This window comes from Haemaphysalis longicornis, unplaced genomic scaffold (genome assembly GCF_048455015.1).
Source record: "Haemaphysalis longicornis isolate Haplotype H1 unplaced genomic scaffold, Haemaphysalis longicornis Haplotype H1 scaffold_10, whole genome shotgun sequence".
NCBI lineage: Eukaryota > Metazoa > Arthropoda > Arachnida > Ixodida > Ixodidae > Haemaphysalis > Haemaphysalis longicornis.
The window spans coordinates 127,755,901-127,771,341 of NW_027526204.1; the positions used below are offsets into that span (position 1 = coordinate 127,755,901).

Below are 15,441 nucleotides of genomic sequence, written 5' to 3' on the forward strand. Positions count from 1 at the left end.
TTATAACTACTAACTCAGGGGAATACAGCAAAAACAACTTTTCTTTCTAATTTACCCGCCTCGGTGGCTCAGTGGCTAAGGCGTTGCGCTGCTGAGCACGAGGTCGCGGGTTCGATTCCCGGCCGCGGCTGCCGCTTTTCTGATGGAGGCGAGAAGCAAAAACGCCCGTGTGTACGAGATTCGGCGCACGATAAAGATCCCCAAGTGGTCAAAATTAATCCGGAGCCCTCCACTACGGCGCGCCTCATCGCCTGCGTTGCGTCGGCGCGTTAAACGCTACAATCAATAACCAACTTTTCTAATTGATCTACTTTGTTAACAATACTTCTCGCATTAAAACACAGCAGTGAAAGCGGTGTAGTGTTCCTGATGCGTCACGCTTTGGATGTCCGTGGATTTGCAGGCAAATTGTCATGGGATTGTTTTATTCCCCCTCGCTTATTCTGCGCATATGGTCGCACACATACAAGCTTTTATTTATTTTACGTTTGTCGTACACCAAAGTTACTTTATCGTCGTTGTCGCGGTTAACTTTTGCTGATTGCCACAGCTTCCGACGCCTTTCAAGGAGAGCTAGGGGAAAATCCTCCGAAACATATGAGGCGCTTTTTTTTTCGAAATGAGCCACATCCAGAAACCGAAGCTAAATCGGATAAAACTGCAGTGACAAGAAAAACTCGAGGAATATCCCCTAAAAAAGAGGAGTTGAGAAAATAGTTGAGATAGCGCCCGGAAAACGTGTAGGCAGATCGCAGTTCATGTTGAAAATGAGACAGATCCTGATGTTTCACGGATCAAAATGAGCCCAATCCATTTGCCCAATAACGCTTTGCTTTTGGCTTAACTATCGAGACTGTTTCGTTGGTGTTATCGGATGTTTTTCTCTTTTTTTGCCTTTCGGAGCTGAACTATTATGATTTCAGCCGGCAATCAGGAGATCGGCGAAAGATCTGTCCCCAGACGTCAACGACGAAGTGAACGGAAAACGGGAACGATATGAAACCGAGAGACGTCATACAATGATTTAGTTTCTTCTAACCCGTCCCAACGAAATAACTGTGGTTATATTTATTTTCTTACTCTCATATTTACGATTTTAGTGCTTAACTAAACAGTCGCCGCTTACAATTGCTGGCAAATCTCCTCCCTCCCCCCCCCCCTTTTGAGAGTACGAACCACTTCATTAGGGTGAAGAAGATATGAGCGGCCTTCTTGTGAAGCATTTTGGAAATTCATGGCGCAAACCAATGAAGAGTTTGCTTACTTCGTGAGGGCCTTAAGGCGTGCCCAAGAAAATTATCCTAGGAAAGAATCCGAAAAAAAGCAGCTAATGGTGCCAAGAGGACTTGCCTTCTCTCCAAGTATAGTTCTACTGTTCATGAAGCCCTGTTGCATATATTACTGCGAAGCAGTATATATCTTACCCCCCCCCCCCCCTTCCCCACCCAGTTTTTATTCCGGTGTCATCGATTTACTCGGCGCCGCTCCCCGGCTCCTCCTTATCACCTTTGACGTCTCGCACAACTATTTTCCCCCTCGCCTCCACCGATGCCCCTTTGGCAAGTTGCGCAGTCGGCAGCTAACGGCGGTATGCGGTTATCACACGATCGCGAAAAATAAACAGAAGCACGGATGGGCGTAAAAAATGCACTCACGATTACTACCCTCCCTAATATCAAATGTGTCCGCAGCGCGAGCTGCAGTCTTCTCGGTCACGGCGCATTTCTGCTGCGTCTCAGAAGTGTTCGCGTGATCACCGAACGTAAGGCGGCGTGCGCTACTCTGCTGCTACCTCGCAGTGCGCGGCCGCCGCCGCCGACCAAATCGCGTTGCAAATCGTGTTTCAACCTCCCGCGCAAATTTCACGGGGTTCGGATTAGCCTCGCACAGGGGAGCAGCGAGAATCTTGTTGCATATCGTGCTTGAACCTCCCGCGCAAACGTCACGTGGTTTGGATTAGCGGAGAATGGAACAGCGTCTGGGGAAAGCGTCAGGGGTATCCTTGATGGCTACGCATGAAACGTGTGTGAGGGAAAGGCAGTGAGAGAGATGACGCCGTAGCCGCACGTGTCCCGTACTCCCCTTGACCTTTCGCTAGACGCTCCTCTCCGTTTTCTTTCTTTCGACACTGCTGCGTTCGCTCACTCGGTTACGCGGACATAAACACACGCCGCTCCCGCGAAGCGCAGGTAGCTGCCCCCTAAAACGACTGAAACCCGCCGTCGCCGTTTCCACTCAAATTCGTTTCGCCAAGTAGCTGCTAATCCCTCCCGGTAGAAGAGAAACTTCCCCAGTTGGAACGCCGGCTTGAGCTCATATTTCTTTTTCAGCTTGGAAGGCCTTCCGAGCGACATTTTCGCCGGTGTCTTCCACGCCTAAGTATGCGCCATCACCGGTTGCCGGTTTATGCGTGCACGGTTTGCAGGTAGAAAAAGACGGCCGTGCACGCTACGCCGCTACCGATGAAATGTCGGTTGTGCTGGTATTTAGATGTCGAAATTGCATGGCTTAATGCGGTTAGTCGGCCGTCCTCCTCAATCGAGTGCTTCTGGTGTGTCTTGATGTGTTACACAGACATCTTACACACAAAGTAAGATGCATGCGAGGGGGAAGGAAAACGGGCAGCCACATGTTTGTACGCGAGAATAGAGCTCAAGGGCTTCCAGGTTTTAAATCCTTATGGGACGGATGCATGCCATTCGTTTGGAGGAAGAAGGGCAAGCATCGAAGTGTTTATTGGCGAGCGAGCGAAATAACTTTATTATGTTTGTTGGGTAGTTGGACGTGGTGGGTGCCCCTAGTCCAGGGCTCCAGTCTCCAGGGCGCCGGTGGCTGCTCTGGCGATCGTTCGGCACTGCTCGTCGTAGTCGGCGCTAGACAGTGCCTCACTCCACTGCTCCTCTGTTAGAGGGTGTTTGTGAATTTTGTGGCACCCTGCTGCCGTATGGTAGAGGGTGGCTACTTGGTTGCACTTGGGGCACAGCTTCGGGTATTGGGTTGGGTACAGTTTGTGTAGACGGGAGAGGTGAGGGAAGGTGTTCGTTTGGATTGAGCGGAGTGCTGCTTCATCCTGTCTTTGCAACTTGGGATGAGGATGTGGGAATTTAATTCGGGTTGCTTTGTAGTAGCTTAGAATTTCAGAATATGTGGGCATAACAGGAACAGGAAACTCTGCTTGGGGGCTGTCAGCTCGGGGAAGGGATGCGCGAGCCCAGGCGTGAGCCTGTTGATTGCCCTCTAGAGTTTCATGGCCAGGGGCCCATATGATTTTGATTGGATTATTTGATTTGTAGCCGATTGCTAATCTCTGGGCTGTTTTGCCGATGCGCCCTCTCGCCCACTGCCTGCAGGCGTTTTGGGAGTCAGAAACAATGTTCATTCGTGAAGCCTGCTGACCTGATATGATAGCTAGAGCGATTGCCGCTTCTTCTGCTTCAATAGGTGATGATGTCCGCACGCTAGCAGTTATGGTGCGTTGCTGAATTGGGTTGTGCGTACAGATGGCGGCTATGCCACCGGTACTCGTAATGGCAGCATCTGTGTACCACGTGTACGATGAATTGCCGTATATTCTTTCGATATTACGGCATCTGTCCAACCTTCTGCCGTAGTGGAGTGTAGGGTTCATGTTTTTAGGTATGGGTGCTACTTTCAGGGCCCTGGATATGCAATCAGGAATCTCGTGGGTGGTTGCGTGCATGGTGTCATCTACACGATAGCCCAGTCGCTTTAGGGTTTCCGTGCCAGTGTGGCTGGTTTTTAACCTCTCAAACTGGCCGATTCTATGTGCCTCGAGTATTTCTTCAACTGTATTGCTAATTCCGAGTTCATTTAATTTCTGTGTCGACGTCCATTGGGGTAATCCTAGCGCCATTTTGATTGCCTTTCTAAGTGCTGTGTTGAGTGTTTTGATGTTAGTGGCTGTTAAACATAAGAATGGAGCTGAGTATGCGACTCGTGAGATTATGAGAGCGTTGACAACTTTTAGAATATCCCCTTCTTTCATCCCGTGTCTTCTGTTGGTTACTCGGTTGATCATTCGTAGTGTTTGTTCTATTTGTTTCATTAAATGGTTTAGGGCTGTTCCGCAGCCATTGTCCTGCTGTAGTCTTAGCCCCAGCACTTTTAGTGTGCTTATTGGCCTGAACACAAGCGCGAATTGGGGCATAAACAACGGAAATATGCTGGCACTGCAGTTACCGCCTCAAGTTCAGCTCGTGGAGTAGCGGCGAATCCCTCCCGGATGAACAGCAAACTGCCCGCTTGGAACGCCGGCGTGAGCCAATATCACTTCTTTAGAGGGCTTCCAGGGGATATTTTCGACGGCGTCTGCCACTTCTAAGCACGAACACATGACCGGTTGCCAGTTTATGCGTGCGCAGATTTGTAGTGGAGAATAGTGGGAGGGAGGAGGGGAGGCGTGCACGCGCAGCTATAGGTTTCATGCCCGTACTGATGGATGGTATGTCCGCTGTGCTAGCGCGAGATTTAAACGCGGACGTTAAATGGCCCAATGGGACCTGTCCGGAGTCCTTAGTGGTAGAGCCGATGGGGTTTGTGTGTACGGCTATGTTCACATTACCGACGCAAAAACCATATCGTGATCTAGGGACGTACAAAATGCCATGTCACGCAGTTCGGTTGGCTGAGACATGAAATGACGTCATTCTTTAAAGTTATTGCGACAGTTGCGGCAGCAGTGTGAACCCGGCCTTACACAAACAGTAAGACGCTTACGACGCGGGAAGGGCACAGGCAAGAACACAGCTTAAATCCGTCAGTGGTTCATTCAGCTAACTGACTAGAAAGTAAGCTCCATCGTAAATTACGATAAACGTGTTTTGTTTCGCGCACTCCGTGGCCTGCGTCCAGCTTTGGAGGTCATCCTTCTTCACAGAGTGGAGGGACATTATTTTTCTCTCCATTTCAGTTGCCGTTGCGCCAGCTGCGCCACATTCCTCATTCAGGCGAGCTATCACATTCCATCAGTCGCAGCTTCCAGTCGCAGCGATGACGCTCTTCCGCAAACGCTTGTTGATAACGGCTGAAAGCGGACGGCTAGCGGGCGAAATAAAAAGGAATGGTCCTAATAACGCTATTACGTTAATAAATGCAAGTCGAGCAGACAGGTGGCCGGCATCGAACCGTCGCAAGGACCTAAAAAGCACCGTAGCGTCGTTTGCGAAATCGTGCGCGGGTGTGTGTGTGTGTGCGTGTGTGTGTGTGTGTGTGTGTGTGTGTGTGTGTGTGTGTGTGTGTGTGTGTGTGCGTGTGTGTGTGTGTGTGCGTGTGCGTGTGCGTGTGCGTGTGCGTGTGCGTGTGCGTGTGTGTGTGTGTGTGCGTGTGCGTGCGTGCGTGCGTGCGTGCGTGCGTGCGTGCGCGCGCGCGTGCGCGCGGTGACCGGGGGTGGGAGGGGACCATTTGTTGGTTTATAAACCATTTGTTGGTTTATGACTGTACCAGTAACATACGTACTATCGCGTTCAGTGTGCCTTGCAACGCTTATTAGTATTCACCGCTTTATACAACCTTCGTCTGGTATCCGGGGTAAAAGATGAAGTATGCATTAGGAGCACAACGTCCTAATAAATCAAGCCGTATTCTAACTTTTATTCCAATAGACCCGTCCCGGTGGCTCAGTGGATAAGGCGTTGTGCTGCTGAGCACGAAGACGCGGGTTCGATACCCGGCCGCGGCGGCCGCTTTTCTGATGGAGGCGAAAAGCAAGAACGCCCGCGTGTACGAGATTTCGGTGCACGTTAAGGATCCCCAGGTGGTCAAAATTAATCCGGAGCCATCCTCTACGGCGCGCCTCATCACCCGCGTTGCGTCGGCGCGGTAAGCCCGACAATCAATCAATCAATCAATCAACTTTTATGCCAATAGTAGTTGTTTTGACGGTATAATCGCCTGAATACTAATGAGAGTTGCAGGTCATAGTGAGCGCGATAGTACTGTCCGGCATATGCGAATACCGCGCAAGAACGCTTTATTTTCACGCAGGGCACGTACCAGCTTTCTGCTGTTACATGGTTTATAAAACGCCGCTGAATCTAAAACATGTACGTTTGCTTTAACAAACAGTTGAGTCAGTAATTACTTTTCACCTAAGCAATACAAACGCCCCCGGATGTCCAGTTTAGACATGCTCTAACGAAATCCTCTAGCCGGCGCCAAAAAGTCCCTTCTTTGCGGCTTCCAGGTGTGAAGAGCAAATTCGTGCCCTAATATACTTGAAACAATAGGAAGGGAAGTCAGAAAATTAAACTGCGGTCCCGTTGCAACACTGCAATACAAGCTAAATCGCGGAAAAGGCCAGCTCCACTGCGGCGCGATTATTTAAAATGCTTCCGACAGCCCGCACGGCCGAACGGTGCCCGCCCTTGAGGTCATAAAAGGCGCAACGAACCAGCGGCGTCAAAGACGAAGAGCGAAGCGTCTTCCAAACGCGAGCTCGGGTTTTGCAAGATAAATTACGGTGGGACTCATATGTGATAAATTTCAATGTGATATTTGGGGTCAGGGTGTGAGAAACGATACAGAAACTTATCTACCTCAATTTTGGGAAGAAATTGCTTCATCTCCCTTTTAATTTTTCTCTGAGGGTGACCGGAGCATTTGTCATACGATCGGGAATTCGACCGCTTTTGGCTCAAGAATTTTGAAGGTCTAATGGACGACGAAACATAAAGAGGGTGCTCCGGCGACAAATTAGCGATTTAAAAGAAAAAAATCGTGAACAAACCGCTCCTCCGCTCGGCTTCAAACTTAAGAGTGACAACAATCAGCGGTTTATTTTGTATACCACCGAGGAAGGCGACATCACTTACCCACGTATTCAGAAAATAAAAGGAAACGACTTTGACCTACCTTTGACCGCCGCCGCTTTGAACTCCGCTTTTCCTTTGACCGCCGCAGCTACAGAGGTTATATGTGCCTAAACAGGCGCTGTTGGCGTCAGTCACCGTGAAGCAAGCGTAGACGGACAGTTGCTTTGCACGTGCCGTTGCCGCTTCATTCCACATGCCTAGCCATCCTTCTCTAAACGCGATAAGAACGCATGTCGCCTGCTGCGCTTTAGATTTCGGCGCTAGGTTGTGTAGCTTAATTGTTCACGGAGACGGGGCGTTCCCTTCATCATTGAAGTTCCCGTGAATTCTTGGTGCTTGATTGTGGGGTTGAACGCGCCGACGCTTGACAGGCGATGTGGCGCGCCGTACTGGAGGGCTCCGGATTAATTTTGACCACCCGGGGGGTCTTTAACGTGCACCGAAATCTCGATCCCTCGATCACCTGATCCCTCGATAGCGATTTGTGGGGTGAATAGTAGGTTTTAAATGCAGAGCATTTCAGTAACTCACGATGTCACCCGCGTTGGCGTCCGTAGTCCGCGTCCGCATCGCTCCCCCTACACTATATAAAAAAATAATACTTGCCGGCGCCAGGTTTCGATCCTACGACTCTGCGGGCGGAACGTAAGGTGCACGGTACTCTACCAACTGAGCCACAAAGCCGACACAGAACGGGAGGTTACGAACGCGCCTTATATCCTTGACTCATTCAACCGTCGGCCAGAGGTGCGCACTCTCCCCCGCGTCCTCCTCGCCTTCTCTCCGCTCGCAACGCCCTCTCTCGCCGCGTTCGGTTCGGGCGCACAACAGGTGGGGACGTGCGCAACACCCTCTCTCGCCGCGTTAGGTTCGCGCGCAAGAATAGGTGGGGCGCTCGCATCGCGCTCTCTCGCCGCGGTCGGTTCGCGCTTAAACCACATATGTCGTTCGCGCGCGCTGCGGTCGCTAACACCTGTGGCGTGATCGTGACGTCAGCATCACGCGTTCGCGTGGTGGCGATTTCGGCGCTATAACACTCTCTCGCGAGGGGCATTGGATTGGATTCGATTGGATTGGCTTGGATTTGGATTGGAATAAAGTGGATTGTGTTGGATTGTGTTGCGTCATAGCCGCGCCACGTTGCGTCATAGCCGCTCCACGTTGCGTCATAGCCGCGGCAGGGGGTTCACGGCACGTTTCACCATCGACTTCATCGACAATGTCTACGCTGGAAGACAACAATTACAGCAACAACAACCAATACGTAATCCATACGACTTGCAGGCGCGCGCCCCCCCGCAGAAATGCTCTGCATTTGATCGTGCCCCTCGCGAGGGGGATGTTTTACGGGACAGCCTATAGTGCTGCGCAATTTCCTGGTATGTGACAACAGGTTGCATGCGCTCGGGCTCGGCTTCAGCTTCAGCAGCGTTGGCTCGGCGGGTCAAATCTCGAGCCACGAGGTTGGTGATCGTGTTGCCGGGGATTCCGCTGTGAGCTGGTGCCCATACAATCCTGACTGGTCTCGTTGGTGGTCTCTGATTGATTAGTCGGAATGTTGTGACGTGTAATCGACCGTTGGCGAAGTTGCGGCACGCCTGCTGGGAGTCTGAGACTTGGCGTCGCTTTGGCTCAGCGCAAGTGCTACCGCCGCTTCCTCGGCTTGGAGAAGGCTGTGTCCGGGGATTGAGACGCTGCACTTGGGCTGCTTATTTAAAATGACGGTGGCTGCCATGGCTTCTCTTCCGGGGTAACAGGCTGCGTCTGTGTAGGCGGTACGTAGATGATGCATCTCCGTACAACCTAAATATTGTCCGGGCTCGGGCTTCTCTGCGATCCTCGTGATGCCCAGGGTGCATATTGCGTGGTAAGATGAGCACTATTAAGTGCTTTCTAATGGAGTGGGGTACGTTTCCAGTGAGGAGAGGTGGGCGGCTGAGTGGGGCCGACAGCGTCAGGCGTGAGAGGATGAACCTCCCCATATCGGTTGCTCCTAACCTTAATCCTCTCTTGCCAGATGTGAAATGCCGCTCGATACCAAAGACGACGATGTTCGTGGTCAATGCTTTGCCTGTGCTGCATCTCCATACACGCTGTGCTTGGGTCATCAAAGAGAACAAGAAGGAAAAATATAATCTAGTTTTATTGAAAGAACTAGACCTTTGGTAATTTGCTTAACTCTATTCCATTCCCAAAGAATGTGGTTTTCACCAAAAACAGATAATAAACATTGAAAAGCTTTAAATTTCGCTCTACCGTGCGAAAGCAACGAAGTACTAGAAGGAAACCAAGTTATCCATGTTTAAACTTTACGTTAGCATTCAAGTGGTACAGTAAAACCGGACTTGAGGAACCACTGTATACCGCACAGTCCCGATTCTCAGTGGTGACTTCATTTGGCAGTGGTCAATCGCATAAATAAGCCCCTGTGACGTTATAGGGGCGGGGCAAGAAAGTGGCTTGTAAACCGCAACTACTTGATCAGTTTTCCATATTATCCAGCTTAATAGCTTATATATGGTACTAAAATTAAAAAGGTGTTTCTTGAATGAACCAAACTGGTCCCTTTTAGTCATGGTCCCTTCGAAGTACACAGAGAGAGAGAGAAATAACTTTTGTTTGTCCAGTTTGTGGAGGAGAGCTAGACCTCTACCCTAGGCGTCGGCCAGGAGCCTTTGGGTCCTAGCAGCGTCTTCGGCTAACTGGATGGCCGAGACTTGATCCGCCGGGTCTGAGCAGAGCAGTATGGTCTCCCACTGCTCATTACTGCTAATTTTGCGGCTCTGAGGAGTCGCCTGAGGACATACCCATAATATGTGCAAGATCGGCCCGTTCCTTGCATCTCCGACATTTATCTGAAAACTGTCCAGATAACACTGACTATACGCGACGGGGTTCGGGTACGAGTTCGTCTGAAGAAGCCGCCAAATCACAGATTGCCTTTTACTGAGGGATGGATGAGCAGGAGGGAGGGGGGTGGGGGGGGTGGGGGTAGCGGGCTCGTTTAAGCCGGTAATGAGTAGTCAGCTCCCTGTAAGACACAATCCTGTCTCTGCCCGTCCAGCGAAGCGAGTGAGCGTCTGGGTCAGAAGTGTCGACGCCAGCTCGGTCGGTAAAGGCTCGAGCCGCATCGTGCGCACACTCGTTTCCGGCCAGGCCCGAGTGGGCCGGTGCCCATATCAAGTATTTCTTCCGGTTCCGCTCTTCATGGGATCGGGATTTTAGGATTTGGGGCGACTTGGGTGACATTCGCCCTCTCGAATAATTTAAAATAGCCGACTTAGAGTCGCTAACAATGAATTTAATTTTTGAAGAAGCTGTCATCACCAGGGCGATGGCCGCCTCTTCGCCCACCTCTGTGTCCGTCGTGCGGACCGAGCATGAGCATGAGGCGATGAGACCACTAACGAAGGCCATGGCGTCGCGAGCAATGTAATCAGCGGCGTCTACGTATACCCCGTCCTCAGATTTGTCATATCTTTTGTGTACACAGTTAAATTTTTTTCGCGCCAAGTTATAATAAGCGAACCAGTTCGGGGCAGGATTTGGTTGAATAGAAACTGAACTGGAACAAAATTATGACGCCCGAACCAGAACTGAACTTATATTTTTGCCGGTTACAACTTGCGCTTATATATTTAGTCGGGTAATAAACAAAGAGCAGTTGCAGTGTTAGCCAGGCTTTATCAAAGACACCAGAAATGAGCGTGACATTTGTGATGCTTAGATTTGGTGTGACGCTCAGAACAAAAACATGAAGCCGAATGAAGACTTCGAATATCCGTATATGTATATTCTTGCTTTTCCTAAACAAGTACAGTCTAATTTTATTGTTTTTGGGATCCCATTTTTAAATAATTTTGTAGATTTGCACTGCAAAGTGAAACATTTATCTGCTGTTCCACTGCATACTTCCTCAGTTTGTAGATCAGTGCTGTAGAATGGATTGTATATATATATCGTGTAAGAAAAATGAAGCATACAACGCAGGTAGCCCTAACAGAAAAATATCCCAAGTTTGCCTGCAGTGTATCCTGCAAATCCCATTCTAGCTTTCCTGTGAGCAAAATATGATATAGAAAGGTTTGACAGCACTGTGCGAGAAAAATAAACGCAAAACTTCCTCCCCATACTGAATGCACATGTCATTCAAATAGCAGCAACTTCCACCGCTGAGCTGATTGTCAAACGTTTTCGTCATAAGAGAAACTGTCAGAGAAGTGCATATTTGAAAAGAGCTACTCTTATGCACAGGGAGAAGCTAAAACAGCTCTGCATTGAAATGAGTTGTCCATACAGTGACGAAATAAAGGCCATCAGTTTGGATGGTTTGATTGTAAGCCGTACACCACGACATATGGGCCTGTGATATTCCCCAAAAATAGTGCCCTGGGGTAAACTTGGGTAGGTGCGTTAGTACTCTTACTAGTAGTGCCGCCTCAGGTAACCTACGTTTTGCCCTTGGTTTCGCCTAAATGCGTTGAAGTGTGTACACCTGTATGTTGTCAGTGAGAGTAGAAAAGTTACACCATCTTCCCGCGAAGGGAAACCATGGGGTAGATGCAACGCATCGGGGGTTGCCGTTGCGTTTCCGTTATGTTAGCGATATCAGCGTGTGGATTGCTGTTGTTGTGTATCCTATTTACGCAGCATGTTCACCCCCGATGCGTCGCATCTACCCCATGGTTCCCCTCGCGTGAAGATGGTGTAAATTTTTAACAGAGCGCAAGCTGCGCGCTAACGCACAGCTGGCACGGCGACGGGAGCGAGCGCAGCCGAGCGCAAGCTGCGCACTGGCCGCGCTGACGCACAGATGGCGCTGCGGTGAGAGCGGCGGAGCGCGCAGCTGCCGCGGCGAGGAGAATGGGGGAGGGATGCGGACTACGCCGCGACAACGACGCGGGACAAGGCGAGTTAAAGAGATGCATTGCATCTAAAAAGTTTGAGGACACCGAAGTCCTTCTTATGAGCGAATTGATTGATTGATTGATTGATTGATTGATTGATTGATTGATTGATTGATTGATTGATTGATTGATTGATTGTGGAGGTTAACGCGCCGACGCAACGCAGGCGGTGAGGCGCGCCGTAGTGGAGGGTTCCGGATTAATTTTGACCACCTGTGGATCTTTAACATGCGCCGAAATCTCGTACACACGGGCGTTTTTGCTTTTCGCCTCCACCAGAAAAGCGGCCGCCGCGGACTTCTCATGAGTTTGGCATGCAAAAGCACTAGTGTTCTATTGAACGCATGGTCCTTTCTACAAGTAGCTGCTGGAATTTCTTGCCGAGACTAGCCTATACAGTATTCTGTAGTGCATGAAGGCGCTTGCATCACGTCACTTTCCCTTTTTTATCCCTCCATTACTTTGATTCCCTTGTGGCAAAACGGTGCAATGAAAAAAAGAATGCCTCAAAGTGTTCCTTCGAGTGGCTATGTTGCCATCACAGCCAATAGGAACTGGTGAATTCGCTAACTTTGACAGCACCTTTCATCGTCAGTCGCCAGTCCCAGTCCCGTGAGAATTTGGTTGGTTATGAGAGTGAGGAAATCAGCCATGACCTTCTGACAACAGCGGTCATCGTCATTGGTGAGAATTGTGGGCGGGTATGGGAAGTATGGGCCAAATGCGATTTGGTGAAACAGCCATGTGCATCTGATGGGAGCTGCAATCGTCGCTGGCCAGAGTTAGTATGTGGTCATGCTAATATTCATTTTTACCCTGTGGTCACTGCCTTAATGTTGACCCTTGTTACGTGCCAAGCAATGTCAAAATCACTGTACATTGAGCTGCATGTACCGGCTGTCCACGTCCTGTGGACATGTCCATGTACCGGCTGTCCACATCCAACCGCCCCAGTTGACTGAACGCTTCCGCAAACTGGGATCGCTTCAAATTTAAGCTGAATGAACTCGCGCAAGCGTTGTTGGGTTGTTAAATTGGAGGTTTAAAACTACTATTACCTTTGATCGAAATTCCTGTGGAACACAAATGATGGGCAGCCGCAGCGTCTCGCGGTGTTCTGCGGCGTGGTAAGAGTGGGAGGCGATGCTCCGCTATGAACCAGACACTTTCAGCTTCACTGTACTATCAGATCCGCTCACCCCATAGAGTTTTATGGTTTGCCCCTAGCAGAGCTGACCTCTCCAGTCCACATTAAAGAGCTCTCTCTCTCTCTCTCTCCAAGCAAGATTCGCGGCTTGTTTCGTTCTAATAAACCGTATCCTGGAGCAGTATACCTAGCGATGATAAATAAGGCTTTCTAAGCACAGGGCATAAACGCAAGCGAACCGCGGTATGTAAGTGCGTTCGTATATTAAAATCAGCTACCGACAGTTTTCCCCTACAATTGCCTTTGTGCAGCGGCACGGGAGTCGGCAGGCAATCTGTAATGTAGTTTTGGGCTTTCCACAAAAATTGACGACCAGGTATAACATACGACGCGGGGCGCTGCGAGTTTCTCGCGCTAGATCTATATCTCGCACACACAGACACGACCATTTTCCAGGCAGATCAGGCTAGTTTCATAGACTTCATAGCTTCATAGACTTCTTACACTAGTGAAGTCTAAGAAGATCCATATCGCGGCCTTTACAACGCCGAAAGCGCACAAATACACCTGAATATCGAGCATACGTAATTAAAAAAAGTAAAAGCTTTCTCACGTCATTGGTCTTGCGGTTGTGCCAACCCGGCCAATAAGATGGTTCTAGCGGCTCCAGAGTGTGCGTTGAGCCGGAAAGACCGTATATGCCCTTTCCGTCAGCCCGGAGCGAACGTGCCGGAACAGAACGATCTTGCCGGAGGTACCCTCTAGTGGCCTGCGTACGTCATGACTGAACGGATAAGAGCTCTAGTACGAATGAGAGGCCATAAAGGGTTGGAAAAAGAAATAAAACGAGAAATTCCGAAACGCTTCCGCACGTAACTGCACTCATGCGAGGTCAGTTCTCCACCACCTTTATCTGAACTATATTATTACACGATACGATGTCAAGGCCACACGGGAAAACAAGGAAACCGAGGACGTACCCTTTCCCTGCTGTTGTGCACCAAAACGGTGGGGTAGATAAGCACTACGGCGGTCAGCTTTCAGTCTGAGTGGAAGGACCAGGGTTGTGAGGGAACCTTAACCTTTATTGCTCGCTATCTATACAACAGTCGCCACCTCTCCGCTGTTTACTTTTCAGTGTCTTGCTTTTGCGCAATGCTTCTTGTTGCTGATCTTCGATAACGTCGTCATGTCTTGTATACCGCACTATTTTTAGCCTTGCAGGGAATCTTGTTGAGAAATAAAAATCTTCCCTCTCGTCATTTGCCTTTAAAAGAGTGTAAGTCTAACTCAACTGAACCAAGGAAGGAAGGAAGACTGTTGAATGCCTGCAACAGACACAGTGTGTACACTGAACCAGCAAATATTCGTGCAGTGTCGCCAAACACTGTGAAACATTCCTCTGGTCAATTCTCCTGGAAGCAATCGTCATCACCATCATCATCGTTGCCTTCATCAGCCGTGAGGCTGCCAGATAAACACCTCTTTCATAAGCTTTCAACCGCTCATATCCTGCGATGCCCGAGTCCATCCCTGCCACCGAATTTTGTTCCTTGATCGCTCCACCTGTCTTCCCCTACACAGTAAAGGAAAACAAGCGGGATGGGGAGTTTCATTGGGTGCATGTTCCGGTAAATCCGGAACATGCACATGCATCCGGAACATGCACATGCATCCGGAACATGCACATGCATCCGTACTGCGTACAAGGATCGTACAAGGCTTCGTAGTCAGCAGATTCAGTTATCACCTGCCTTAGGTGAACTTAACCCAATCGAACAAAGATTCGCTCGACGCTCTACTTCTGAGATCCTACCGCACGGCCCTGCACATTCCCCACTCTGCTTCAACAACCAGACTTCTGAACCTGGGCATTGCAACATCGTAGGCGAGATAATCGATGCCAATCGCACGGCACAGATACACAGGCTGGCGCAGAACACGACGGGAAGGTCCATACTGAAACGGATCCAAATTCAGCCGCCCAACACCGACTCCACTCCGGCCAGGATACCAAGTAACATCCGAGCCCTAATCAAGGTCAAACCTATCCCAAGAAACATGCACCCGGCCTTCCACGCGGGCAGAAAAGAGGCACGCGCGCAGTACCATTCGCAGCAATACCCACCAGACAAACACACCGTGTATCTGGATGCGGCACAGTACCCCGGCAGAGCAGCCTTCGCAATCGCAGGCATCGCCTCCGCCGCAGAAACGCAACCAACAACCAAAGCATCCATCTGTACGGCAAACCTCACCACTGCAGAAGAAACGGCCCAGGTTCGGAAGTCTGGTTGTTGGCCAGACTTCCTCTCTGTTCCCTGTCAGTTGGCCTGTTCCCACGTTTTGCGCCAGTTGTGGACGTGTTCTTAACGTAATACCAAAATATTACTCCCCCCTGCAGTTGGTCCGGAAGAAAACGAGCTTTCTACTCACATTATTCTGAGATGGCCCTCCGATAGCAAAACCTCAAGCGAGCCCTTGGTTGTTCGCTCGTGCACGCAGTTTTCACCGCACTGGGCCGGTATTCTCGTGTTTTGTCCGTTTTGCGTCCGTT

General features: G+C 49.9%; 1 protein-coding gene across 2 annotated transcripts in view; it reads right to left on the reverse strand.

Moving 5' to 3' along the window:
• The window catches only part of LOC144159288 (arylsulfatase B-like), a 44,822-nt gene extending 31,155 nt beyond the window's left edge, over positions 1 to 13,667 (reverse strand). The window contains exon 1 of one of the 2 annotated variants that reach the window (XM_077690683.1): positions 13,498 to 13,667. In XM_077690683.1, coding sequence (XP_077546809.1) covers positions 13,498 to 13,502 — 5 coding nt within the window. In that variant the 5' untranslated portion in view covers positions 13,503 to 13,667. Of the gene's footprint in view, positions 1 to 6,870; positions 6,992 to 13,497 lie in introns of those variants that run through there. The other variant, XM_077690681.1, reaches the window with a different exon arrangement.
• Positions 13,668 to 15,441: the final 1,774 nt, after the last annotated feature.